This window comes from Hemicordylus capensis, chromosome 14 (genome assembly GCF_027244095.1).
Source record: "Hemicordylus capensis ecotype Gifberg chromosome 14, rHemCap1.1.pri, whole genome shotgun sequence".
In the NCBI taxonomy this organism is placed as follows: Eukaryota; Metazoa; Chordata; class Lepidosauria; order Squamata; family Cordylidae; genus Hemicordylus; species Hemicordylus capensis.
Window position 1 is genome coordinate 22,844,430 of NC_069670.1, and position 27,467 is coordinate 22,871,896.

At 48.5% G+C, this 27,467-nt stretch overlaps 1 protein-coding gene across 1 annotated transcript; it reads left to right on the plus strand.

Moving 5' to 3' along the window:
• The first annotated feature begins 16,946 nt into the window (after window positions 1-16,946).
• Window positions 16,947-23,313, plus strand: LOC128337687 (uncharacterized). Its single transcript, XM_053278952.1, has 2 exons — window positions 16,947-17,934; window positions 21,480-23,313. The coding sequence occupies exons 1-2, from the start codon at window positions 17,490-17,492 to the stop codon at window positions 22,127-22,129; spliced, it is 1,095 nt and encodes a 364-aa protein (XP_053134927.1). The 5' UTR covers window positions 16,947-17,489; the 3' UTR covers window positions 22,130-23,313.
• The last annotated feature ends 4,154 nt before the right edge of the window (window positions 23,314-27,467 follow it).

A 27,467-nucleotide genomic window follows, 5' to 3' on the forward strand; every position in this document is an offset into this window, starting at 1 on the left:
GCCGTAGCCAAGACCTGCGGAGCCAAAACCCACCACTGGGCTAGAGGCACAAGATGGGACGGTGCAGGCTGGTCCACAGAAAGACATTGCTGAGGAGGTGGAGGCGAGTCTGAAACAGAAATGGTTGAGCATCACATTACGGTGAACTGACCTTCACTCAGGCATGTGACAAAACCATCAGAGAAATTTCTCCAAAGTCTCTGCTGGGAACGTATCCTCAAAGAGACCCAACATAGAAGCAGAAAGGATTGTGATTGTCTTGAGAGAGTACACATCAAGCTGAGAAATGTCCACCTTTCCTTGTTCAAACAACTGGCATCTCTTAATTGGGGGTGAGCGTCTCCTGCCTGAAACCTTGAGGAGCTGTTTCCAGTCAGTGTAGACATTAGTGACGCTTGGTGGGGCTAAGGGTCAGACTCAGTATAAGCAGTTTTCTATGTTTCTATGAGAATGAACATAACTGAATTGCTGGATCAGAGCAAAATCCTTCCAGTTCAGCCTCACTGGACAACAAGAAACCATTGGGAGGTCCACAAAGCCTGGCACGACGGAAGTAGCCCCTTCCCACTTTTGCTTCCTAGTGCCTGGCATTCAGTGGCACACTAATCCTAGACTAGCTGTCAACCTCTCCATATTCTGAATAACAGAAGACGCAAGGTGGAAGATCCACCAAGATCTGTGTCAGCGATACTCTATCAAAACACCACCAAGAAAATGGACTTACCGGCTTCTCTGAGAAGATGCAGTGAAGACAGGAGAGTCGAATGAAGCTGCTGGAAGGACAGAGGGAATGCACAGCTTTTATAAAGGTCCACCAGCCTCCCTTGCAGTTAGGATGCTTCGTCACTCCAGCTAACCTTTTATTGGGTTATTGCTGACACTTATTTATCCCCTGGGCCAAAAACAGCTTACCAAGCAGAAAGAGTGAATAATAGCTAAGCTATTTGTTTTGACGCCATGCTAACCACCCAGTGCCTATTTATCTCACAGTCTCCTTTCTTCGACTTCAACTTGACTGGCTTCAGTTTCGAGTGAACCACTTTAAACACCTCAGGAAGGGACTGGGACTCATTAAAGCACTTCAAAAGTCACCCATTCTCCCTTTTGCAGGAATGAGTGATCTGCATGTGATGATGATGAGTTTTTTTACAATGCCCGTGGTACGTGCCCTGGCTGGGATTCAATCACTCTCATTACCGAATTATTAAAATGCACCAAATTGCAATGTCCACAGTGGAGGGATGGATATCTTGGAAGATGATCTCTCCTGGGACCCTGTGGGACCCCCACCTCCCATCGGAACATAGCATGCTGCCTTCTGCCATGTCAGACCCTTTGTCCATCTAGCTTTGTCCATCCTAACCGCAAAGGAGGCTGGTGGACCTGTATAAAAGCTGTGCATTCTATTGTATCTGTCCATTTCTCTAGCAGGGGGCCTACGTTGGGCTGTCACTCCCTGCAGATGTGTGGGTAACCTACTTTCGAGCATTGTATGGGATGTCTGCCCCTGAAGGAATGCCCCTTTTCCCTGTAGAATTTCTACCAAATTGGCACTCAGTTTCCCTCAAGGAGGTCTCTATTTTCGTAACGCAACCCAAGCCAGGTAAGACCCCATGGTTGGATCAGATACCCTCTGCACTATTAAAATCAAATGTTGAATGGTGGGCTCCTGTACTTGCAAGATTCTTTACTTATATGGATCGTACTGCATGTATCCCAGAGGAGTGGAGTACAATGGTGATTGTTCCCATCTATAAGGAAGGCCAACACTCTGACCCTTCTCATTATCGACCAATCAGTCTGCTGAGCATTATTCATAAATTATATTCTAGACATCTATATGTTAACCTCACAGACCGCTTGGAAGGCCAGCACTCTGACCCTTCTCATTAATGACCAATCAGTCTGTTGAGCATTATTCATAAATTATATTCTAGACATCTATATGTTATCCTCTCGGAAGAACTAGGGAACAGGATGGCTTCTGGGATGATCATCGAGATGGGGGCAGTATTTTCTACACTGACTGGCAGCATCTCAAGTAAGGAGAAGCAGCTTACGATCAATGGAGGAATTGTCAAGTTTACTCCCCAGGCGCTCCCTAGAAATGGAGTCAAACCCTGCCTTTAAAGCTGCATACAGCGGTGAATACTTTTCAGCCAGATGTTGTAGAACTTGGGCCTTATCAAGAGTCATCCTAATGGACAGAAACTCCAGCTGTTCCTCCCTTAGTATGTTCTTCTCTTCCAACCAGTCCGTGAGGTTAACATATAGATGTCTAGAATATAATTTATGAATAATGCTCAACAGACTGATTGGTCAATAATGAGAAGGGTCAGAGTGTTGGCCTTCCTTATAGATGGAAACAATCACCGTTGTACCTCACTCCTCAGGGATACAGGCAGTACGATCCATATACGTAAAGAATCTTGCAAGTACAGAAGCCCACCATTCAACATTTGATTTTAATAGTGCAGAGGGTATCTGATCCAACCATGGGGTCTTACCCGGCTTGTGTTGGGTTACTAAATTAGAGACCACCTTGAGGGAAACTGAGTGCCAATTTGGTAGAAATCCTACAGGAAAAGGGGCATTCCTTCAAAAGCTTTGTACATGAAAACCACTCAAGATTGTATCTGTCCATTCCTCTGGTTGGGATGGTCCCGGACCGGCCCGGAGGCAATTGTAAAGGCCTGGTCTGGACATGGGCGGTCCGGTTCGGGTGGGGGGGTGCCTTTACGAGCGGGGTGAGGGCTTACTTACCCCTCCCGCCACTTTCCCGCTCTGGTGCCGTAATTTCAGTAGTAATTGGGGAGGCAGGATACCTCCCTGCTGCCCCTTCCCCGCTGTCGCTATGAAAAACTCCCAGGAGTCCTTTGCGTGTGTGGACATCACAGAGCTGTGAAGCGCGCATGATGTGTGCGTGTGCAAAGGACTGCTGGGAGTTTTTCATAGCTACAGCGGGGAAGGGGCGGCAGGGAGGTATCCTGCTGCCCCAATTACTACTGAAATTACGGTGCCAGAGCGGGAAAGCGGCTGGAGGGATAAGTAAACACTCCCCCCACTCTTAAAGCCACCCCCCACCCCAGTGCCGGACCGCAGTTTGGAGGATCCGTACACACCCCTATCCTCTGGCAGGGGGCCGAGGGTGGGCTGTCACATCCCTGCAGATGTGTGGGGAACCTACTTTCGAGCATTATATGAAGGAATGCCCCTTTCCCTATAGAATTTCTACTGATTTGGCACTCAGTTTCCCTCAAGGATGTCTCCAGTTTAGTGACCCAACCCGAACCCGGTAAGACCCCAGGGTTGGATCAGATCCCCTCTGCACTGTTAAAATCAAATGTTCAATGGTAGGCTCCTGTACTTGCAGGATTCTTTACTTATTAGGATTGTACTGCCTGTATCCCAGAGGAGTATATTATAGACATCTATATATTAATCTTACTGACTGGTTGGAACACGAGAACATCCTAAGTGAGGAACAGTTGAGGTTTAGGTTCTTTCGGATGACTCTTGATCAGGCCCAAGATCTACAACATGGCTGAAAAGTATTCACTGCTGTATGCAGCTTTTAAGGCAGGGTTTGACTCCATTTCTAGGGAGCGCCTGGGGAGTAAACTTGCGAATTCCTCCTTTGATCGTAAGCTGCTTCTCCTTATCCGAGATGCTGCCAGTCGGTGTAGAAAATACTGAGCTAGATGGACAAAGGGTCTGACTTGGCAGAAGGCAACTTCCTATCTTCCGATGGAAGGTGGGGGTCCCACAGGGTCCCAGGAGAGAACTTTTCCAAGATATCCACCCCTCCACTGTGGACATTGCAAAAAACCCATCATCATCACATGCAGATCACTCATTCCTACAAAAGGGAGAATGGATGACTTTTGAAGTGCTTTAATGAGCCCCAGTCCCTCCCTGAGGTGTTTTAAGTGGTTCGCTCGAAACTGAAGCCAGTCAAGTTGAAGTCGAAGAAAGGAGACTGTGAGATAAATAGGCATTGGGTGGTTAACATGGCGTCAAAACAAATAGCTTAGCTATTTTTCACTATTTCTGCATGGTAAGCTCATTTTGGCCCAGGTAATAAAGAAGTGTCAGCAACAACCCAATAAAAGGTTAGCTGGAGTGATGAAGCATCCTAACCTCAAGGGAGGCTGGTGGACCTTTATAAAAGCTGTGCATTCCCTCTGTCCTTCCATCAGCTTCATTCGACTCTACTGTCTTAACTGCATCTTCTCAGAGAAGCCGGTAAGTCCATTTTCTTGGTGGTGTTTTGAGAAAGTCTCATTGACAGAGAGCTTGGTGGATCTTCCACCTTGAGTCTTCTGTTCTTCAGAATATGGAGCGGTTGACAGCTGGGCTAGGATTAGTGTGCCACTGAATGCCATGCACTGCGGAGCAAAAGCAGGAAGGGGCTATTTCCATTTAACCCTCCTTGCGGACGTCTCAGTAGTTTCTTGTTGTCCACTGTTGGAAACAGGAGGCAGAACTGGAAGGATTTTTGTGTGATCCAGCAGTTCTCTTATGTTTATTCTCATAGAAACATAGAAAAGCCACATCTGCACCCCTCTGTCCTAATCTCCTTACAAGAGGGTTCCCATCAGGGTTTTCTCTAACAACAATGCCCTGATGTTGTTGACTACAACCCCAATTATCCCCAAGTAAGAGGCATTGCAGCTGTCGATTCGGGAGTTGTAGTCATCTACATTTGGGAATCCCTGTTAGCGGGAACACTAGTTTCCACCCTGAACCTTGGGTGGCTTGAACAAAGAAAGCGGGAAAATTTCTCAGCTTGAAGTATACTCCATCAAGACAGTCACAAACCTTTCTGTTTCTGTGTTGGGGGTCGTTGGGGATTAGTACCAAGTAGAAACTTTGGAGAAATGACTCTGCGGGTTCCGTCCCATCCCTGAGTGAATGTCAATTCACAGTAATGTGTTGTTCATTCATTTCTGTTTCAGACTCACCTCCATTTCCCCAGTAATGTCTATCAGTTCCACAAGCCGTGGTTTTGGGGTTTTTGGCCCCGTTCTTCAAGACCTTGCCCATTATGGATGCCTTGGCTCTGGTGTTTGTGTTGGAGCCCTGGGTGCTGTAGGAGGCAGCACAAACTCCGGAGAGCTCGGCACCCTGGCTGGGGTCAACCCTCAACCCATCAACCAGATCTTCGCAGCAGAATTCCGGATCCGGCCACCCCCTATAACCGTGACCCTCCCAGGACCCATTTTCAGCTAGCTGCGAGCCGGTCAATGTGGAAGTCATGATAATGACCAGGAACCGGCAACATTAAGTCCGAAGCATGGCTGAAATCCAGGCCTGGACTTTGAGGGGACTGGGCGCCCTTCTTCTCCAACTTCTTTGCTCTGCTTTCCTCAATATGAATTCATCATTTTCCTTCTGTTTCCCATCTGCCTATAATATGATGCCATTTCCTTCACATTCTCAATAAAGCTTCTGCTGCATACTTGCAATCCGTGTTCTCTTGGTTTTTGAACTGGCAGTTCTGATTTCTGGGAACAGCTGCTTCCCTGAGTCTTGGTAGCCCAGAAACCCTTCTGACTGTGACTGTGACTGGCAGGAGCTCTCCAGGGCTTCCAGCTGGAGTTTTCCCCAGCCCTACCTGGAGATGCTGCCAGGGACTGAACCTGGGACCTTCTGCATGCCAAACAGATGCTCTACCACTGAGCTTCTGTCACATCCGCGCAGTTAGGGAAACTGAAAACCTTTGTACATGAAGAACACTCAAGATTGTATCTGTCAATTTCTCTAGCAGGGGGCCTAGGCTGGGCTGTCACATCCCTGCAGATGTGTGGGTAACCTACTTCCGAGCATTGTATGGGATGTCTGCCCCTGAAGCAATGCCCCTTTCCCTGTAGAATTTCTACCGATTTGGCACTCAGTTTCCCTCAAGCAGGTCTCTAGTTTAGTGACCCAACCCAAGCCGGGTAAGACCCCGGGGTTGGATCAGATCCCCTCTGCACTGTTAAAATCAAATGTTGAATGGTGGGCTCCTGTACTTGCAAGATTCTTTACTTATATGGTTCGTACTACCTGTATCCCGGAGGAGTGGGATACAATAGTGATTATTCCCATCTATAAGGAAGGCCAACACTCTGACCGTTCTAAATATCGACCAATCAATCTGTTGAGCATTATTCATAAATTATATTCTAGAAATCTATATGTTAACCTCAGGGACTGGTTGGAACAGGAGAACATACTAAGGGAGGAACAGGCGAGGTTTGTGTCCATTCAGATGACTCTTGATGAGGCCCAAGTTCTACAATATCTTCCTGAAAAGTATTCACTGATGTATGCAGCTTTTAAGGCAGGGTTTGACTCCATTTGTAGGGAGCGCTTGGGGAGTAAACTTGCCAATTCCTCCATTGATTGCCGGCTGTTTCTCCTTATGCAAATGTTGCATGAGAACACTTCACTTTGGGTGAGATGCAATGTCTAATGACATCTGACCCTGTCTGTACCCACACAGAAGGGAGTCAAAAAGGTATGCATTTTTGCCCCACTTCTTTTTGATCTTTATTTACTCTCTTGTTTAACCCAGATTTCCACCCTCCAGTATATCTATCACAGTTCTGCTTCATGCTGATGATGCAGTTATTCTATCTAGATCATCACATCTGTTGACATGAGAAGAAGAGTATTTATCTATAAATATTAAATATAATTAATATAATTAATATATAATTATATATAATTAATATAATTAAATATATTAAATATAAGAGTATTTATCCTTCACATCTCTGTGACATGCGCACGCTCAAAGGACTCCTTGGAGTTTTTCATAGCAACAGCGGGGAAGGGGCAGCAGGGAGGTATCCTGCCTCCCCAATTACTACTGAAATTATGGCGCCAGAGCGGGAAAGCGGCAGGAGGGTAAGTACCCCACCCACCCAAACCAGACCGCCCAGGTCCGGACCACTCCGGACCACTCCGGAGGCCTTTACAATAGCCTCCGGACCTGTCCAGACCCATCCCTACCTGAGGAATGGACAGATAGCATCTTTAGCTAGATGGACTAAGGGTGAGGGATGTGCACGGAAACACATGTAGGGGTGTGCCCGGAATGGGCTGGCCCATGTTGGTTTGAGTCCGGACCAGACACGAACCTAAGTGGGCCAGTTTTGGTCCGGCACCCTTCAGAAACCCCCCTCCCATCTGCTCTGGGCGGGGTTCATAATTTTTTTAAAAATTAATTACTTTCTGTCCCTTTCGGGGGTCTTCCTATAGGCAAACTTTCCCCTGCCCCCTCCGGCCAATCTTGTGGACCACAGCAGTGAACAGCTGGTGGTGGGCAGGTGAATGTTCGCGGACACACACACACACAAACCACTTGAAGGGGCAGAAAGAAATAAAATTTGTTTTAATATTTTTAAAAGAATCGCAAACCAGCCGGCGGGGGAGGGGGGAGTACTGGTCCGGATGGAACCGGCGGTGTTTGATTTTATTCTGAGCAGGGTTAGGTGAGCCCTATTGCTGAAATGGGGAGGATTCTCCCATTGAAAAGCCTCAGAGCACTTCCTAGCTGCCCCCCGACCCAGTTCCTCTTGAGAAAACACTAGCTATTTCTTGAAGTATAGGGGTTATTATTACTCACGAGTACAGAACACAATAACGTGGACACCTGTTTTTGAAAGACGGAGCTTCCAAAGCACTGTCCAAAATGAATAATGGGACAATTTGGTGCGTTTTAATAATTTGGTAATGAGAGTGATTGAAACCTAGCCAGGGCACGTACTACGGGCATTGCAAAAAACTCATCATCCTCACATGCAGATCACTCATTCCTGCAAAAGGGAGAATGGATGACTTTTGAATTGCTTTAATGAGCCCCAGTCCCTCCCTCAGGTGTTTTAAGTGCTTCATTCGAAACTGAAGCCAGTCAAGTTGAAGTCGAAGAAAGGAGACTGTGAGATAAATAGGCATTGGATGGTTAACATGGCGTCAAAACAAATAGCTTAGCTATTTTTCACTCTTTCTCCTTGGTAAGCTCATTTTGGCCCAGGGGTAAAGAAGTGTCATCAACAACCCAATAAAAGCTTTAGGTGCTGTAGCACAAGCTCCGGAGAGCTCGGCACCCTGGCCGGGGTCAACCCTCAACCCATCAACTAGATCCCCCCAGCAGAAGTCACGATCGTGCCACCTTGCTCCCTCCTGACCATCCCAGGACCCATCACGTGCGCTAACTATAAGCCGGTCTATGTGGGAGGCATCCCTGTGCCATTGGTGGTTCTGAGGTTGTAGGATCAGGTGCCTGGGGATGTCTGGCTTACGGAGCTCTGGGCCAGTGGAGGGGTGGATATCTTGGAAGAAGCTCTCTCCTGGGACGCTGTGGGAGCATCTGCCAATAGACTCTATAACGCCCAACGACTGATCATAATGACAAGGAACCGGCAACCCTAAGTCTGAGGCATCGTTGAAATCCAGGCCTGGACTTTGAAGTCCTGGACTGGGTGCCCTGCTTCTCCCACTACTTTGCTCTGCTATCCTCAATATGAATTCATCGATTTCCTTCTGTCTCCCAGCTGCCTCTTCCCTGAGTCCTCAGAAACCCTTCTGTAAGAATGAAAACTTAATCAGCTTCCTAATATTTTTGGGTTTTAATCTCTGGTTAATTTTTAAATTTGTAAATTGTTTTTAAGTTTTTGTATATGTTTTTAATTGGTTTTATGCTATTGGTAACCAACCATAGAGGAAAGTTGGGGGTGGTGTATGAATTTGCTAAATCACTCACTCAATCAATCAATCATACGCAGGACCACAGCTGCACTCTGGGGAGGATGCACACCTACCTCGCTAGCATGCGGTAAAGTTTGCTGAGGTGACGTAGGTGAAGGATTGGAACCATTCAAAGGAGGAAGGAGAAATGATGTGGTAGCTTACTACTAACACTCCACTGCAATCAGGCCCATAGCCACTAGAGGGCAGTCACTCCTCCCCAAGATGCAGCCGTCCCTCCAACCTTACCTGCCCACCCTGGGAAGACCTGTTTATTTTAAGAACCAAAGGGAGCATGCTCAGAACATACTCCGTGGACTGAGCACGTCAGTTGCTGGGGAAACCAACAGCGAAGGAAGTCTATTGCTTTTTGACTCTACTGGTTGGCTGCCTAGAAGTATCTGGTTGTCTGATCTGGGAAACAGGGTGCTGTACTAAACCCACCATTGAGATAATCCACCAGAGCCCTCCTGATGTTGCTGCTGTAGTAACTCCTTAGCACTTCCCTGTTTCCCCAGCCCTCATTCTCATCTTTCAAGATACCCACATAGTATCTATCCACATTGGAAGTTCCCTTCTACTGAGTCAAAGTTGTGGAAAGAACTTCTTCCGTGGAAAGAAGAAGTGTCAGCAACCCAGCCGAATGTTAGCTGGAGTGACGTTAACTGGAGCATGGAGTGACGTCATGGAGTGAGGTTAGCTGGAGAATGTTAGCTGCAGCATCCTAACCACAAGGGAGGCTGGGGGACCTGTAGAAAAAGCTATGTGTTCCCTCTGTCCTTCCATCAGCTTCATTCAACTCTCTTGTCTTCACTGCATCTTATCAGAGTAGCCAGTAAGTCCATTTTCTTGGTGGTGTTTTGACAGGGTCTCGTTGAGATAGAGCTTGGTGGATCTCCCACCTTGAATCTGTTGTTCTTCAGCATAGTGTGAGGTTTACATGATATGCAGGATTTGTGTGTCACTGGATGCCAGCCACAGGGGGAAAACAGGGGCTATTATTTTATGTTCCTTCTCAGAAACATATTAAGCTGCCTTATACCAGGTTGGACCTTTGGTCTATCTAGCTCAGTATTTTCTACACGGTCTGGCAGTGGCTTCGCCAAGGTTTCGAGCAAATCTCTCTCAGCCCTACCTGGAGACACTGCCAAGAATTGAACCTGGGTTTCGCATGCAAGGCAGATGTTTTACCTTCGAGTGAGGGCCTCATATCCCAGTCACAGGGGAGATACGGGGTTTTTGCTTTCATGCTTCACTTCTGGTCTTCCTGGAGGCATCTGGTTGTTCTTTGTTGGTTCCCGATGGAAACCCTACCTACACAGAAAACCCAATGAATGAAGTAATGCTCATTTAATACTTTTGTCATTTATGACAAAATCATTTGTCATAAAATATAAAATAGTGCAGATAAATGGCCTCAGAACAGTAGTACATCTGCCAGTCCCCGCCAGACTTGACTACTGCAAGGCACTCTATGTGGGGCTGCCTTTGTATGTAGTCTGGAAACTGCAGTTAGTCCAGTACGCGATGGCCAGGTTGGTCTCTGGATCATCTCGGAGAGACCATATCACTCCTATCTTAAAAGATCTACACTGGCTGCCAGTAAGTTTCTGGGCAGAGTATAAGGTTTTGGTTACGACCTATAAATCCCTAAACAGCTTGGGCCCTGGGTATTTAATAGAATGTCTTCTCTGCTATTAACCACATCGCCCACTGAGATCATCTGGAGAGTTTCATCTTCAATTGTCACCAGCTCGTCTGGTGGCTCCTCCGGGACGGGCCTTCTCCGTAGCTGCCCTGAGGCTTTGGAACACACTTTCTGCTGAAATAAGAGCCTCCTCATCTCTTACAACTTTTTAAAAGGCAGTCAAGATGCATTTGTTCACCCAGGCTTTGAATTAGATACTGTTTTAATTGTTATAATTGTGTTTTAAGAGTTTTAACTTTTTAATTTGTTGAAATGTTTTCATCTTTTATTGGCTGTTTTTATTGTTTTGTAAACCGCCCTGAGGACTTGCGTTTTAGGCAGTATAGAAATATATTAAATAAAATAAAACTGAAAATATTCTAAAATTGCATGTATAAAGTCTTGGGAATGTTCTCCCAGTAGGATCCACTCCTCCGTCTCCATCACAGCTTTGAGAAAGCCAGTAAAACCTTGGCTCTTTAGATGAGTGGTATTTCTGGTTGGGGCAGCTCAGTTCCAAATAGAAATATTCTGATGAAAATATTTTAAATGAAATCTTAAAGATTGTAGACAGTACCGAGCTAGATGGACCACTGGTCTGGCCTTGGGAGGTAGTGATGGCCGCCATCTTGGATGGCTTAGGGAAATTCATGGGGGACAGGTCTATCAATGGCTACCATCTTATGGCAATAGGCCACTTCCAGCCTCAGAGGCAACCCCAGCCAGGATAGGAGTCCAAGTACATCTGATGTTGTACACCAGCTCAAGATCTTTCAACACGGCGTTTCTTTTCCATGTAAGAAGTTACCCTGTGCTATTTGACTTCCCTTATCCAAGGGGGAGAAGACGTGAGAAGGTGCAAGTCAAGAAAAGCTGTTGGAGAATCTAAGGAACTGGCCGTGCTTATATACCATTTTTCTAGCCTTGGGGAAAGTCCCTTTTTGACAGAGCTTTAATTATCGTCTTGTTGAGCTTCTCCCTCGAATGCTTGGATTAGCACAAATGATTCTAGCAAAAGAACTGTTATTATTTGCTGAGTAGGACCCGTTCCTTTCAATTCAATAATTCCCTTTGATTGCTTTCATGGTAATTACAACTCTGCTGGATTTTTGCTTGATATGTAAAGTTTAATTAAAAGCAACATTATGTTTCATATTGTTATGTTTTCACCTTTTAATTTGTTGTTTTTATTGTATTGTCGTAAACCGCTCAGAGGCGTGCATTTTGCGTGACATATAAATACATTAAAGAAATAAACAAACAAATATTAAAATATTCCCATTGCCCAGTTACCTACTGAGTCTGAACTTCGGTCCATGAGACTCAATATTGTCTACAATGACTGGCAGCAGCTCTTGAGGGTACATACAAGAGACTTTCTCAGACTTACCTGGAGATAGCTTATCTGGGATCGATTTTGGACTGCAGCCTAAAACCACAGTGAAGAAAAATGTCTGGGCGACCCACTGATACACCGTTAATGAGGCGGGGTCACCAGAGAGAAGGCTCCAATGACCAACACAGCGAGCCGGTTCTCACGACCATGTGTGGGATGGGCTGGAGGGGAGACAGGCCCATGCCTCATGCCTGTCGTATGACCTGTACCCCTGGTTGGGTTCACTTACCCAACCCCCTAGACGATTGGGGTGCCATGCTCTCCAGGAGGGAAGAAAATCTGAACTGGGTCCTCCAGTATCCCATAATGCAACATGGAGCACAGGAGAGTCAGACCTCAGAACTGCAGAACTCTATGAGAAACATGGCTGCTGGCAGCCCAAGCCACATTTATTTCAAATTGTACTCACAGATTTCCAAAGAAAGGGTAGGACAGTCTTGGTTGCCTTCCTACCTTCCTTTTAACCTGGGTAGCGAATCTGGTCTACCCAGCTTCGGCACCGCTAGGTCAGGTGAGTTCATGGTTCCCCAACTGACACATGCATGCATGGTTCCCCAATTAAACCAATCCCCGGTTTAACCCTCTCCTGCCCAGGGATCTCTGGTCATGCCAACAGCCTCAGTATGGGGGCATCACATCGTGGGAAGAATTTGTCCTTCAGATCTATTCCTCCTAAATCATTTAAGGCAGTCTGGATGAACACCAGTGCAGAACTGGGCTTTAGAACCAGAAGCAAGTGTATATGGAACAGCACTGAAGTAATATGTTTCAAGGGGGTAATCCAGATATTTCTCTGCCTGTGGGATGGCGGGTCCAAGAAATGACTGAATAAGGCCTTACGGCAGAGATGGACAATGTGTTATAGACAATGGTTTTACTGTAGATCTCCCCTGCTAACTGGACAAAGAGACACCTTTTTAACGTGGTGATTCTCTTTATTTAGCAGGGAGAGAGTAACTGGCCCTATCCGCCCCCAGCACAGGACCTCCAGTGGCTGTTGCTGGTGTCTATCTTATGTTTCTTTTTTTTCTTTTTTTGTGAGGCCTTTGGGGACAGGGAGCCATCTTATTGATTTATTATTTCTCTGTGTAAAATGCTTGGGAAATTTTTGTCGAAAAGGGGGTATATAAATTGTTGTTGTTGTTGTTGTAGACTACCCCTGCTGCTTTAAGCAAAAGACTGAGAATAAGATGATGATTTTCTGTTCCTCTGTAGTTCTATGAAAACGACCCAGTTCATGCCTCTGGGCAGCTGGCATTTCTTGTTCTTTCCAGAAGATAATTTGGGAACAACTGGAGTTGTTTTTCTGACTGGGACAAGTTGGCAAGAACAGAAAGGAAGGACAGGAGCCCTGAAGACAGGCATGGCCTTCCTTCAGTATGAACGTCATCTCTGGTTTTATAGCATCACATTTCAAATGTAATAATACATTTGGTTCTGCCGATGCCCATGCAGCATTCAGCATGTCCTGGTTCACAGAGGAGGGACGCATTCAGAACACAATACTCATTTTACTGCTCCTGGAATGTATGCATGTAGGACCCACCTTGTCCAATTTATTTATTTATTATTCTCTTTCATTCATGCTCCTTTCATGAGGCAAGGGGAGGCAATTGCCTCAGGCGGCAGATGATTGGGGCATGAACAGGGTGGTAAAATGCCCCTCATATCTGCCTCTTTGGGTGCAATCTGGCCGTGCCAAGCTTTGCGAGGAGTGATTCTCCTCCCTTTCAAGAGAAGGCTTTTGGAAGCCTTTCCTTCTCCCCAACCCCACACATTTTCAAAGCTTGCAGGAATTGGTCTTGGAAGGGGGCTTTGCCTACCACCAGGGACATGGGACAAGACAATATATTGCCCCCCACCATCTCAGTCACCATAATAACTTGGGGCACTCCTCTTCACTGTCCCCTTCTCAGGAGCTGCTTAACTGCTATTTTCAGATTAGAGTTCTTCTTTTCGCTGCTGAGTTGGGACAACCTATCAGGGATTCTCTTGCCAGCTTGGTTATTACCAGATGGCCAATCAAATTTGGCTGTGTGGTGATTTCCCAAAGCCAAATCAGAGTGAGGGCATTGCTTCTTGCCCTCACTCTGAATGGAAGAATTGTTTTTGTCCCATGTCACAGTCTATCCAAACTACCACCAAGTGGGGTGTGGGAGTCACTTTTCACAAGGGATGACTGGACCCCCAAAATGCAGAACCCTACTGTGAAATGTCCCCTGTCTTTCTAGAAATTAATTTAGGCTTCCCTTGAAGGTTCACAGATGTCCCCGTCCCCATCCCTGTTCCCTCCACTGTCCTTTGGGAGGAATTATGATATTCATTATGAATTTCTCTTTGGTTGATATTTCAGTAGAACCACAGCTGGGGCTGTACAGGCAAACTCCTTGAGAAATTTCATTCTGAACCTCTTCTTCCTGGTTCAACATGACACAGCTTTTTGATGCGGTTGAAACTTTGGTCATTAGATTGTGATTTATATGCTAACTGACCAGTCATCAGGATTCTCGGCTGACTGAATTCCTTTGAAACCAACATGGTTTTCAAGATTACATCTCCAAAAATCAAGAAACCTTATTATAGACTGCGTTAAAATCCTATTCAAAACAATGTGGGACACCCCAAAGAGTAGATTTCCAATTTTTGTTGATTCCTGAAGTGGCCATCAGTGGTTGATTTACAGGTAGATAAGCTGTGTCAGGATGAGATGAATGAAACAATTTGTTGGGGTCTGTGATTCTTTAGCACTAAGGAAGCTACCACTGCACTTACAGAGTTCAGAGTTTAGTGGTTGCTGCTATCTAAGTAACATACATGGAGATACGTCCTGGTCACATCCTAGTCACGTCCCAGTCACGTCCCGTTTTGCTACCCGACGAGCTGGCGGCAACCCTAAACGAAGCTCTCTAGATGATCTTAATGGGCGGAAGGGTTCATGGCAAAGCATGGGGTTGGCAGGAACTGCTGATGCAATTTACTTAATGAAATAAAATGCCGTGGTGAACTCGAATGAGGACCGGGTGGTGTCCCTTTTTCAGATCAGGATGTTCTCCCCTGTTCCCCTTACCCTGCATAAGCAAGCAAAAACAAGATGGAAATGAACCCATCGTTCGTAATGTATTGATATTATAACAAATATTATCTTAATTAAATTGTGGACCACTAACCACTTAATTAAATTGTGGACCACTAACCACTAGGGATGCTGTCAAAAACTGTATAAAAGGACTCACTCTTCCAAGACCTGCCAACAGCTTCACTCGACTCTCGCAGCATCTCTTGACTTTTCTTCTTCAGAGAAGTTAGTATGTTTCTCTTCCCGTAGTCTTCTCTAGACCAGCTTGTATTCTTATTGGTTCTTGGGGTTGGCACTGAAGGTGAGGCTGGATCCAAAGGTGTGTTTTTCCACTCATAGAAAGGATTTTTCTGTGTATGGAAGAATCCTTCCACTTACGGAAAGGTGTCTTAGATAAACAGGAAGATACCTTTGGAGCCAATGTCCCATTGTGGATCATGGAGAGTTTGGGGCTGATGGAAGAAGGAGTCCTGTTGATAGCACACTCCTTCCACTTTCAGAAGAACACATTCTGTGAATGGAAGGCTAACTTTGGGAGCGAGCCTTTCAAGACTTTAAAATAATAAGCTGCAGTCTACTGAGTCAGACAATTGGTCTGTCTAGCTCAGTATTGCCTACTCTGACTGGCAGGGTCTCTCTGTGGTTTCAGGTGAGACCAAGTCTCCATGGTCTTTCCCATCCCTTCCTGGTGGAGATGCTGGAGATTGAACGGAGGACCTTTGGCATGCAAGGCAGACCTGACAATGGCTCCATCTCCCACTGTGCTTGAGGGGTTTCTTCCCCAAGGATTAACACATCAAGGGTGAATTTTCAAGAATAAATAGATGCCATCTCAACCACCTCAAGCATCTTCTCCTGGGCATGTTTTTATGAGAAGAGACAAGAGACACGGATCCTGGAAAGTGGATCAGGGCTGCACAACTTCAGCCATCAGCAGACGTGGGACTACAGCTCCCATCATCTCCGGTGCTTGTCCACATTGGCTGGGGATGATGGGAGTTGTAGTCCAAGATCAGCTGGAGGGCTAAAGGTGTGCAGCCCCGCAATGGATCCCTAACCATCTGAAATGAGTCTGCTGATGATCTTTCACAATTTCACATTGGGGATTTCTACTCCGTTTTCTGTGCTTGGCTGCCAACTTGAGCTAGCTCTCACTTGAAAGCAGCAGGAATCCCCTCTTCCATGCCTTGATTGCAGGGGTTCCTGACCTGTAGTGGTTCCATGGGTTAACTTATTCCACTCCTCCTGAATTCTACCTTGACAAGGTGAATCCCAAAAATTCAACCCAAGAATTGGTGCATGCACAGTGGCCAGCTCCATCTCCCCCCACCCCCAGCCCACTTAACCAATGCTCACACATGCCCATTGGAAAGCCATGGCACAAATAACAGTCTTGAGTGGGATCACATGTGTGACTGTGACCAGATTTTTCTCCGGTGTGTTCTTCACTGACGTGCTCGTGCCCGATTGAACAGGGAGAACACCACACTGAAGGAACCTTGACGTGACCCGTCACACCATGAGATGCGTTTCTGCAGTGGATGGTCTGTATCCACAGCAGAAGACGACACAAAGGGATTGCCATCCCTGTTATCTGCGCAACTGTCACAAAAATAGCTTTGGTTTTGTATTGTTTGCTCAGTGAATTGTTAATACAGTAGGAGGGGGGTAGTACAAAAATTTAGAAGAAACCGAACACCGTAGCAACCTGCATGTCCAAAGTAGTCGATATGATTTGGTAATCAACAGGGAACAAATGAAGAACCCTAAACACTGGTTCCACCCTTGGAAGAAGAAGAAGAATCCCCCTCCCCTTGCCTCGTGCAAGTGGGAGGGTGTTTGTCCCAGCCCGGGATTCACAAGCCCAAGAAGAAGCCTGATTGGTTGGCTGGCTCGTGGTGGGCGGGGCTTGCTGAGAGGCCGAGCGTTTCCCCGCTCTGGCCTCTCAGTCGGCTGTTTGTTTCCGATTAGGAAGGAGCTCAGTCCGGGAGCTCCTTCCTCGAAGGCCTTAGTTGGGGGGGTGCGCCCGACAAGCGGGCGAGGCGGCATTCGGCGGCGTTCCGTCGAGCGGGCCATAGTGTCAGCGGTGGCCCCGCTGGTAGGGGGGTACTCCCGGGACTGCTCCCGGCTGGGTTGCAGCTGCAGCAGCAGCGTCTTTGGGCCTCTTCAGCGCGGCGTCGGCACTCGGCTTCCTGGGCGTGGTTCTCCTTCTGGGCGTTTGCCCTTTTGGTTTGTGGGGTATTTGGGGGGTTTCCATCAGCCTGGGTGGCTGGGCAGCGGCCCCTTTTCCGTTCCCTGGAGCACTACTTTTGATGCCAACATTCTTTTATTTGTTTGGTGGGTAGCAGGTGGGTGTTTGTGCTCATCGGTGCCCTGGTGGGCCTGGCCTGGTTGAGAGTCAAAAGGCCTTTTCAAGCCTTCTCCTTGGGTGGGGGGCTCTGGTGCTTTCCTGGATAGGATTGAGTATTGTTTTTGATTCAGGACAAGGGCTTGGCTTTTGTTCTATATCCTTGCTACCTTCATTCTGTGTGTGGTTGGCGCTTTTTTTTTTTTTTCCTCCAACCCCTTTTGGAATCCCACTATTTGGAGGCAGTATGCCGGGGAAGGCCAAGGGCAAGAAAGGGGGGCGCCCTGTTAAGCAGCCCAAGAGGCCTGCTCCCCCGCAGTCCTCCTCCTCGGAGGAGGAGGAGGAGATGACTCTGATACGGGGGTTAATTAATAGGATGGAAGCTTTAGAGAAAGCAAAAGCAGCCCCCTCCGACAAAGGTGCGGGTCCTTCAGGTGTGGGGGGGGTGCCTCCTCCTAAGGTCCCTCGGAGGACCAGGGGTTCTGTGAAAAGCCAGCTGCTAACTTCTCTCTCTAGTAGGCTGGCTGCGCTGGAAGAAGGGCTGAACCCTGCTGGACCGGGCCCTTCTGCTCCTGTGTTACCGCTTCCTGAACCTGAGTCTCCAGTTCCGGAGTCGCCTTCACCATTGCTACCTCCGCCTGCGGCACCAGTTGTTCAGCCTCCAGTGGATACGGCTACTCCTTTGGCCCAGGGTGAGCCTGCAGCACCTACACCGCCCGGCGTCACCGGCCAGTGGCTTTGTCCCTGGACGATGCCTGCCATGGGTGGATGGGGCCCAGCTTCTTACTGGCCCCCATATACACAACCTTGGGTGGCGGGTTCCCCGCCGGTTTTTCCTGGAGTTATTGCAGGCTTACAAGGCGCTGCGGAGCAGGTCTGGTTGGGCAACCGGCCCTCCAGCGGGTCGCTCCCACTCCCGGGGGTGGCCTCCTCTGCTGGATCTGCCACGGGGGTGCAGGCGGGTTATTATCCGATGGGGATTCTGCCGTCACCTCAGCATGAGCCCTATGGTAGCATGGGCCTCCCGTTAGGGGATCACTTACTCCCTTCTACAAAAGAAAAAATCCTTAAAGGTGAATATGTGGACATTTTTAGCTTGTTGTTCAGGGAACCTGAGGTTAAGCATAAAGAGGGGGAATCTTGTAAGGAGCACGAAGCCACCAAGAGAAAGCCGGTCGAAAAGACTTGGAATAATTGGCTTTCTGGCTTCACAATTTATATGGGGGTTATTGTCCAAGCCCAGCCCGCAAGGGGCCCTGCCCTGTTAAAATACATGGATATAATTCACAGGGCGGTCTCTGACTTTGCTGGATCTTCCTGGGTACGGTACGATTAGAGTTTTAGAATGAGGGCTGCCCTTGACCCCACATTGCCCTGGGATGCTCCGTTGCAGGAGTTGTGGCTGGTTACTATGTCTCCAGCCCGGCCCATAGAGGGAGATAGGTCTGACAGTGGGCATTTGCTTTCTAAACCATCGGGGGTTTTGCCCTCAGGGAGTCCTGGGCAACAGTGGGTTCAACCCCACCTTGTTTGCTGGGAGTTTAACTCCAATGGCAAGTGCTCCCGTTCCCCTTGTCGGTTTAAGCATGCCTGCGGGGTCTGTGGGGCGAGGCACCCCAGTTCCTCCTGCCCCAGGGCCAAGTTTGGGGGGTTCCGGGGCTAAGTATAGGCAGGGGAGCAGTAAAAAGGGTGGCCCTCCTCCACCCGCTCCGAATAAAGGGTCCTAGCCCTATCAAGGTGAAGGTGCTTGAGCAGCTGTTGCTGGACTATCCTGACCAGTCAGCAGCTTCTTATTTGTTATGTGGCTTCCGGGATGGTTTCAGAATTCCCTCTTCAGCCCGGAGGGGATTAGGCAGTTCTCGCAATCTGAGATCAGTGGTTGGTATGGAGGAAGTCGTTGTTAGGAAAATTGGTAAGGAGGTGGCTGCGGGCAGGGTGATGGGGCCTTTTGCCAGTCTCCCCTTCCCCAGCCTTAGGGTCTCCCCATTAGGGGTGGTCCCTAAAAAGGTTCCTGGTGAATTTAGGTTGATTCACCACCTTTCTCATCCCAGGGGGTCCTCAGTAAATGATGGCATCCCTGATAGCTTATGCTCTGTACGTTATACCTCATTTGATGAGGCCGTGGAAGTGGTCAGGGGTAGGGGCCCCGGGGCCCTTTTGGCGAAGTGTGATATTGAATCCGCCTTTCGCCTGTTGCCGGTACATCCAAATGACTTCGAGCTGCTGGGCTTTGCATTTGCTGGCCAATTTTATTTTGATAGGGCTTTGCCTATGGGCTGCTCGATTTCCTGCGCAGCATTCGAAACATTCAGCTCCTTTTTGGAGTGGGCAGTTAGGCGCCAGGCGGGTCTTCCCTACACGGCTCATTTTTTAGATGATTTTCTTTTTACAGGCAGGGGGAATTCGAGGGAGTGCCACCATTTACTTCGCTCCTTCATGGAGCTAACAGACCGGCTAGGTGTCCCTTTGGCACGGGATAAGACGGAGGGGCCGGTCACGTGCCTCGCCTTTTTGGGGATTGAGTTGGACACTGTTGCCGGTTGCTCCAGGCTGCCTCAGGCCAAGCTGCGGGTTTTATTGGACATGGTTAGGTCCCTTGGTCGCGCCCGTAAGGTCTCCCTTAGGGATCTCCAGGTTGTTTTGGGTCACCTCAATTTTGCCTGCAAAGTGGTGGCTCCGGGCCGGGCCTTTTTGCGCCGGTTATGCGACCTGACTGTGGGCGTTAGGGCTCCCCATCACAGAGTACGAATTACGGAGGGTGCCCGGGCCGACCTGGCTCTTTGGGAAGCATTTCTCACTGATTTTAATGGGGTGTCTTTCTGGCGGGATGTTAGACTTCTGGAAACCGACCTGCAGGTCCACTCTGATGCTGCAGGTGGAATAGGTTTCGGGGTTTATTTCAGGGGACGTTGGTGTTCCGCCAGGTGGCCCGAGGACTGGTTCAGGCAGGGGGTTTCCCGGGACCTGACTTTCCTAGAGCTCTTTCCAATTGTGGTGGCCGTGCATATTTGGTCCGCTGAGTTTGCCAACTCCTCAGTTGTGTTTTGGTGTGACAATCTGGCAGTTGTTCAGATTGTCAATAGTCAGACTTCCCAGTCCCCGAGGGTCATGGTTTTGGTTAGGGCATTGGTATTGCAGTGTCTGCGGGCTAACATCCTTTTCCGGTCCCGCCATGTTCCGGGTATCCGGAATGACATAGCTGACGCTTTGTCTCGTTTTCAGTTAAACAGGTTCAGAGTGTTAGCGCCCGAGGCCGCCCTTCACCCGGAACCCATGCCAGCTTTTCTGTGGGAACTTGGCAGGCGGAGGCACAGCGGGCCATAGCGGCATCTCTGGCGCCTAGCACCAGAGTGAGCTACACAGCCAAGCTTGAGGCTTTCTCTCTTTTTCGAAAGACTGAAGGTTTGGCGGAGGTGTGGCCGGTCCCTGTAGAGCAACTTCAGCAGTTTTTGGTCTTCCTCCGCAGGGCGGGGCGTGCGGTATCCACTTTGGGGGGCTATCTTGCCGCGTTAGCTTTTGAAGCCCAGGTTCGTGGGGTTGGTGATTCCTCCTCCGACCCGCGGGTGCGGCGCATGTTGGAGGGTTGGGCTAGGGGGGAGCCGAGGACTAGGGACCCCAGACGCCCTTTTACTCTGGAGTTGGTGGCTTCAACGCTGGGCCACCTAGTGGGGTGCTGCTCTGGCCCATGGGAGGTGTCGCTGTTTAGGGCTGCACTGTTGGTTGCCTTTTTTGGGGCCTTCCGTCCAGGGGAGTTGCTTCCCCGCAGCGGGTCTTCCCCCAGGGACCGCTGCTTGCAATATTCTGATTTATCGTTCGGTGACGGGGAGGTGCGTTTGCTCCTTCGTCGCTCCAAGACGGATCAGAGGGGCAGAGGCCAGACGGTTCGCCTCGCGGCGGCCGGGAATATCAATGTATGCCCCGTGGTGGCCCTGAGGCAGTACGCTGGGCTGGGCCCCTTTTCGGGGGGATGTCTTTTTACCCACAGCAATCAGACTCCTCTGACGCAGTATCAATTCTTGGCGGTGGTGAGGAAGGCTCTGTTGGCCGCGGGGGTTGCGCTCCAGGGGCTTACTCTACATTCATTTCGTATTGGTGCGGCCACCACCGCTACACGTATGGGGCTTCAGGAGGTCGAAGTTCAGAGGATTGGACGTTGGAGGTCCGTGGCGGTCAGGCGTTATGTGCGCTGACAGCGGACAGGTGTGGGCTCTACTGACCTGTTGCTTTCTTTTGGCAGGTGCTGGCGGGGCGGCGGTCCCGGTCCGAGTCCTGATGTGTGGCCATTCGTTGGTCTTCTGGGCTTTCAAGCGGGCCAGCACCACCCGCTGGGGATCCCAGTTGGGTTTAGGAAGCAAGGCTTCAGTTTATTGGTTGGGCATGAGGGGCATGCTCTGGAATCAGTTGCTTCCAGCATTGAGGGAGCATTTAGATAGGTTTCCCATTCCCGACATCCTGGTTCTTCATTTAGGGGAGAATGATTTGGGCCGGCGGCCTGGCCTCGCCATCCTTCAGCAAGCCTCCTCGGATTTGTCTATTTTGCGCAGCTGGATGCCTGGCGTGCGCATAATATGGGTTAATTGGCTCCAGCGCAGGGTGTGGCGGGGTGCTCATTCTTGCCTTAGCTTGGAAAAGGCACGCAGGAAGATTTCAGCCGCAATAGGTAAAGTGGTTTTGGCGGCCGGGGGGTCTGTGGTGCGGCAGCCAGATATAGCTGCTCGCTTTCCCGAGTTATTCCGCCCTGACGGGGTCCACCTGTCTGAGAAGGTTGTGATTTGTATCTGCATAATATCCGGGAAGTGCTTGCTGAAGGTTTGGAGGGAGTGGGGCAGGAAGGTCAAGCGAGGGCTAACCTTCCTGGGTGGCGGTAACAGTGCGGGCTGTGGGTAAGGAGGTCTAGATTTCGGTGAGCACCCTTGGACATTTTAAGGTGGATTGGTCAATTGCTTCCTTGTGGCCTGTGCGGCACGGGAAGAATTACATTGCCAAGAAACCTGCTTCAGGACTTCACCTACCTTTGGGCTGTGCGGTCCGGGGAGGTAAAGATCTGAAGCTGTCCAGATCCCCTCTTCTAAAAGGGGTGGTTGGCTTTGAAGGAATTGGGCGGGAGCTACCTGCCTCTTTCCTGAGCCAGGGTGTGTCGCCCTTGCAGGCGATGGGTAGGACGTTTTGAATCCTAGCCCACGCCTAGGTGCCCGAACTGTTTTTATGTTGGTGATTAATCACCTTGTTTCCAGTCCGCCACAAATGTTGTTATATTAATAAAGCGTGGCCCGTTTCTCCCATTAAAAAATGTCTCTGTGTCTTCTTGGGCTGGGGTCTGGGTACAATCCCCCTCCCCTTGCCTCGTGCAAGTGGGAGGGTGTTTGTCCCAGCCCGGGATTCACAAGCCCAAGAAGAAGCCTGATTGGTTGGCTGGCTCATGGTGGGCGGGGCTTGCTGAGAGGCCGAGCGTTTCCCCGCTCTGGCCTCTCAGTCGGCTGTTTGTTTCCCCCTCCCTCCCTCCCTGTTGCAGAGCGGGTCTAGTGACTGGTCGCCTATGGGCCGAGTAGGAATTTTTTGCTCTCAACTTATTGGCTGTTGTTGGGGGTTTTTTCGCCTACTCTGTTCTGCAGTCAGTTGGTAGTTAGGTTCTAGGTTGGCCACGTTGGCGGTAACAGTGCGGGCTGTGGGTAAGGAGGTCTAGATTTCGGTGAGCACCCTTGGACATTTTAAGGTGGATTGGTCAATTGCTTCCTTGTGGCCTGTGCGGCACGGGAAGAATTACATTGCCAAGAAACCTGCTTCAGGACTTCACCTACCTTTGGGCTGTGCGGTCTGGGGAGGTAAAGATCTGAAGCTGTCCAGATCCCCTCTTCTAAAAGGGGTGGTTGGCTTTGAAGGAATTGGGCGGGAGCTACCTGCCTCTTTCCTGAGCCAGGGTGTGTCGCCCTTGCAGGCGATGGGTAGGACGTTTTGAATCCTAGCCCACGCCTAGGTGCCCGCACTGTTTTTATGTTGGTGATTAATCACCTTGTTTCCAGTCCGCCACAAATGTTGTTATATTAATAAAGCGTGGCCCGTTTCTCCCATTAAAAAATGTCTCTGTGTCTTCTTGGGCTGGGGTCTGGGTACAAAGGGTTTCCCAATTTTGATTGGAAATTTGACGAGGCAAAGAGCAGGAACTGGGAGCTGTTGTGTGTTCATGATCAAGTTGACCCTCTCCAAAGATTGCAATCGCCTTCCATTTCCCAATCCCTCCAACATTCCATGTCCACATCTTTTCTTTCAGGTCTGCCTCCCACAATGGCTTACTGGGGCCCAGCCTTCACCATCCCATTTCGCGCCTCCAACCAAGTTGTCGGTTTCGCCTCTGCAGGTTCTGTAAGCCTCGGCGGCTTTGAGGCATTGGAGGCTATGGAGGCAGGACAAACTCCGCAGTGCTTGAAGCCCTGGTTGATGTTAACCCTCAGCCCACCAAGCAGATCCCCTCAGTAGATGTCATGATCTGGCCATCTCCCATCATCGTCACCATCGCAGGACCCATCCTGTCTGCAAGATGAGACACGCCCTGCACCATTGGTGTTTCTGGAATCACATCCAGCAGGGGGGCTGTTATGGGGGATACCTTGGGAGCAGAAGCAATGTCTGCCTACCCCCTGCTAATTCATCCCTAATTGTCTATCTGGAGCGGGGGGGAGATGGCCTCAGGATCCATGGCAGGACATCCAGGTCTGCATGAGCATCTTCAATTCCAACTGAAGCCCGCTGCAGCTGGGCCAAGGGGTTCTCAATGTCTCCGAAAACCTGGAGCAGATCTCTCTTCCAACTCATCTGCTTCCATCTATGAAACAGTTGAGGTTACAGGCCTTAATTTCAGGACGACTGAGCACCCAACATCCTCTGTGGAATCAGCTGTGGCTGCCGAGACTTAGTCTTCTTGAAATATGAGTTTGTCACATGCTTAAGCCTCTGTTTCCCTTTTGCTAGCCCAATCAATAGAGAGGAAATGATAGGGCCCCACTCTGGCTTGTTAGTAGATCACATGCCAAGCTATACCTCAAGCTAAGCTGCAGCTGTCGCATAGCCCAACAGACAAAACCAAACAGGAGCGGCCACGATGCAGGAGGAGTGCCCATTATGGGATGGAATGCAGCCCTCGGCAGAATAGAAAGCTTAAAACTAAGTTTCCTGGAAAGCTGGGTGATCACCTCCAGTAAAAGCTGGAATTGCCGAGCGCATGTGATTGCCTTGTGGTTCAAGTAGGATGGGGCGGCCTTTCCATGTGGCGAAGTGAGGTGGTGTCCTCAGGTGGCAGATTATTAGGGGTGGCGGCACAGTAGCGAGATGCCCCTGCCGCTGCTATCGAAGCAGTTCTTTCAGCCTGACCTGTCCCTCAAGCTTTGCAGGAAGTGCTTCTCCTCACACCCCTTGCAAAGATTGCAAGATGCACAAGGAGAGAAGAGGAGGCTGCTGGGAACCTGCCCACCTGCCTGCCCATCATGGTCCTTCCAAAGTTTACAAGGGTTGGTTCTTAAAGGGGGCTGAAGCAAGGCAGAATTTGATGTCTCAGCTTAAGCACTGCAGTAGTTAGGCCACCCCTGCAGTTGAACGCAGCACTCTCACACACCTGTGGAATCATAGCCTGTTTCACATCACTTAATCACAGCAGAAGGTTCCAAGTTCCCTCCCTGGCAGTGACTCCAAGATAGGGCTGCGGGAGATTCCTGCCTGCAACCTTGGAGAAGCTGCTGCCAGTCTGTGAAGACAATACTGAGCTAGATAGACCAATGGTCTGACTCCGTATATGGCAGCTTCCTATATTGCTAATATTTGCCAGACGACTCTGCAGTCGGGAACAGTCTGACCTGAGTCTGCCACTGAAGATCTGGGAGTGAACTCAGTCCTCTGAGGAACAGGAACGGTAGCCAGTTTGGGCTTAATGCATTTCCATGGAGAAAACAGAGCATGCGAGCTTCTGCTTAATTAAAACCTACAGCTCCAGGCTATTTGCTGCCGTAAGAAGGAACACAGTCAAGAAAAGGTGGTTTCCCGCATCGGAATTCATTTCGAAGTGGTTTTGTTCATTTTCTCTGTGGAGTTTCGAGATGCCGCCTTCTGCTCACAGAACTGTTGTCACCTAAGAGTGAGTGCGTCTGAACATGTGCAGAGTTATTAACCCTCAAAATCAAATAAACCTTTTTTTTTTTAAACACCTCTTATGGGTAAAGTTGTTTCAGGGCACGTGGAGAATTACGTTTCCTTCATTTACTGCAGGCAGAGAAGTTTTGATGCAGGAACTCTCTCTCTCTCTCTCTCTCTCTCTCTCACCCGTATACTCTAGAATTCTGCCATCTAAAGGTGTCAACAGAGGCATGCTGGGGAGTTGGGTCAAGCTAGCTGCTACCACCATCAAGCCCCACCTTTTGCTCCATTTAACCCCCAAAGCACTTAGCCCCAATGAGTCCCCAGTTCTACAGATGGGATGATGAATGGAAACAGAGGTGACCACCTGTGAATGGGATGGTGGAGAAGTCCTCTCGTCAGCTTGTGTGCCCTTCCTCTCCACACTTGCCTCTGAGCCCTCCCACGTGTGGTTCTGTGTTCTCAGTCCAAAGCCCTCCCTGAGATCTGGAGTAAACTCCCACCACACTATCATAAATTGGGCCAGGGGGTGTCAAGCAGACCAAGAGACTCGTGTTAGAGTGCAGCATGAATTTTATTGAAAAAGAGTGGAGTGAACAACGGTAGGAGATGAAGGTTGTGAAAATGATATAGGCAAGCTCAAGAAGAGAGGGGAGCTCCTTCTTGGAAAGGACACATTCAGGAAACAAAGCGGAAAAGGGGGGCAAGAGAGGGGTAACGGACGTTAATACAGGAGCTTGAGGCTGGGAGGATGGTCCCGGAACCTCATGGCTCTTCTCACTCCGGGTCTAGATGCTCCATCACAGAACTCGATGGTGCCGTTGGGGGTTCCGGGATTGTAGGAGCAGCTGCCTGGGGGAGTCTGGGTTATGGAGCTCTGGGCCAGAGGAGGGGTGGATATCTTGGAAGAAGCTCTCTCCTGGGACCCTGTGGGAGCATCTGCCAATAGACCCAATAACTTCAAAGGACTGATCATAGTGACCAGGAACCGGCAACCCTCAGACTGAGGCATCGCTGAAATCCAGGCCTGGACTTTGAGAGGTCTGGGCACCATTCTTCTCCCACTACTTTGCTCTGCTGTCCTCAAAATGAATTCATCAGTTTCCTTCTGTCTCCCAGCCACCTCTAATATGATGCCATTTCCTTCACATTCTCTTTTTTCTCAAATTCAATTTTAACAGTAATAAACATAACAATCATAATAAAAACAAATGGACTTCCCACGCACCTCTCTTCATGAAATTATAACTATAAAATTTACCCTTATTATAATAATAATAAAAAACACAAATTTAAACCCTTAAAGTTATAAGAAAAGAAAAAACCATGAATCTACCCACCCTGCATTTCAAATCAAAACCTGCTGTAAGATCAATAATAGGAAAATAATTCTTTAAATATAACAAGAGAAAAAAATCAGAACAATAAAAAAACCAAAAGAAAAAACAAAAACAAAAACAAGACCTTTTTTTCTTTTCTTTTTAAGCTAATCTTCCCTTAACGGCAGTTCATTACTCTTCTATTTCTTTGCATATATCATTCTGTCCACTGTCAATGCATACATGAAGAAAGTCAAGCCATTTGTAAAGATTACTCCCTACATTATTCCTAGCAGGAAGGATTCTGGCTTCTTGGGAAAAGTCTCTTTCTTTAATTCATTATATATCATGTCTCAATAGGCCTTAACCTTCCCACGGGTCCACCACCAAAAAAGAATATCTTCAGTATGCCCACGCTTCAAACATTTGTTTAAAACATTTTTATACATTAATGCCAGTTTTTAATGTCAGATACCATATAAATCTTTTTATAATACTTTTCCTTCAAAGCATAGCAAGCAGTAAGTTTTAAATCACTCTTCCATAACTTTTCCCAGGCTGACCTTTCGATATTATGTCCAACATCTATACTAAAATCAATCATTAACCAAATTTTATATTTCAGTTAAGCTTTTTAGTTAGTTTCTTTCTTTTAGTTAGTTTTTTTTAGTTTCCTTCACATTCTCAATAAAGCTTCTGCTGCATTCTTGCAATCCGTGTTCCCTTGGTTTTTGAACTGGCAGCTCTGATTTCTGGGAACAGCTGCTTCCCTGAGTCCTCAGAAA

Coding starts and splice junctions, on each gene's coding strand:
- LOC128337687 (XM_053278952.1), top strand. CDS start 17,490: ATGCCGGGGAAGGCCAAGGGCAAGAAAGGGGGGCGCCCTGTTAAGCAG. Junction 17,935..21,479: donor GGCTACTCCTTTGGCCCAGG/GTGAGCCTGCAG, acceptor TTCTTTTGGCAG/GTGCTGGCGGGGCGGCGGTC.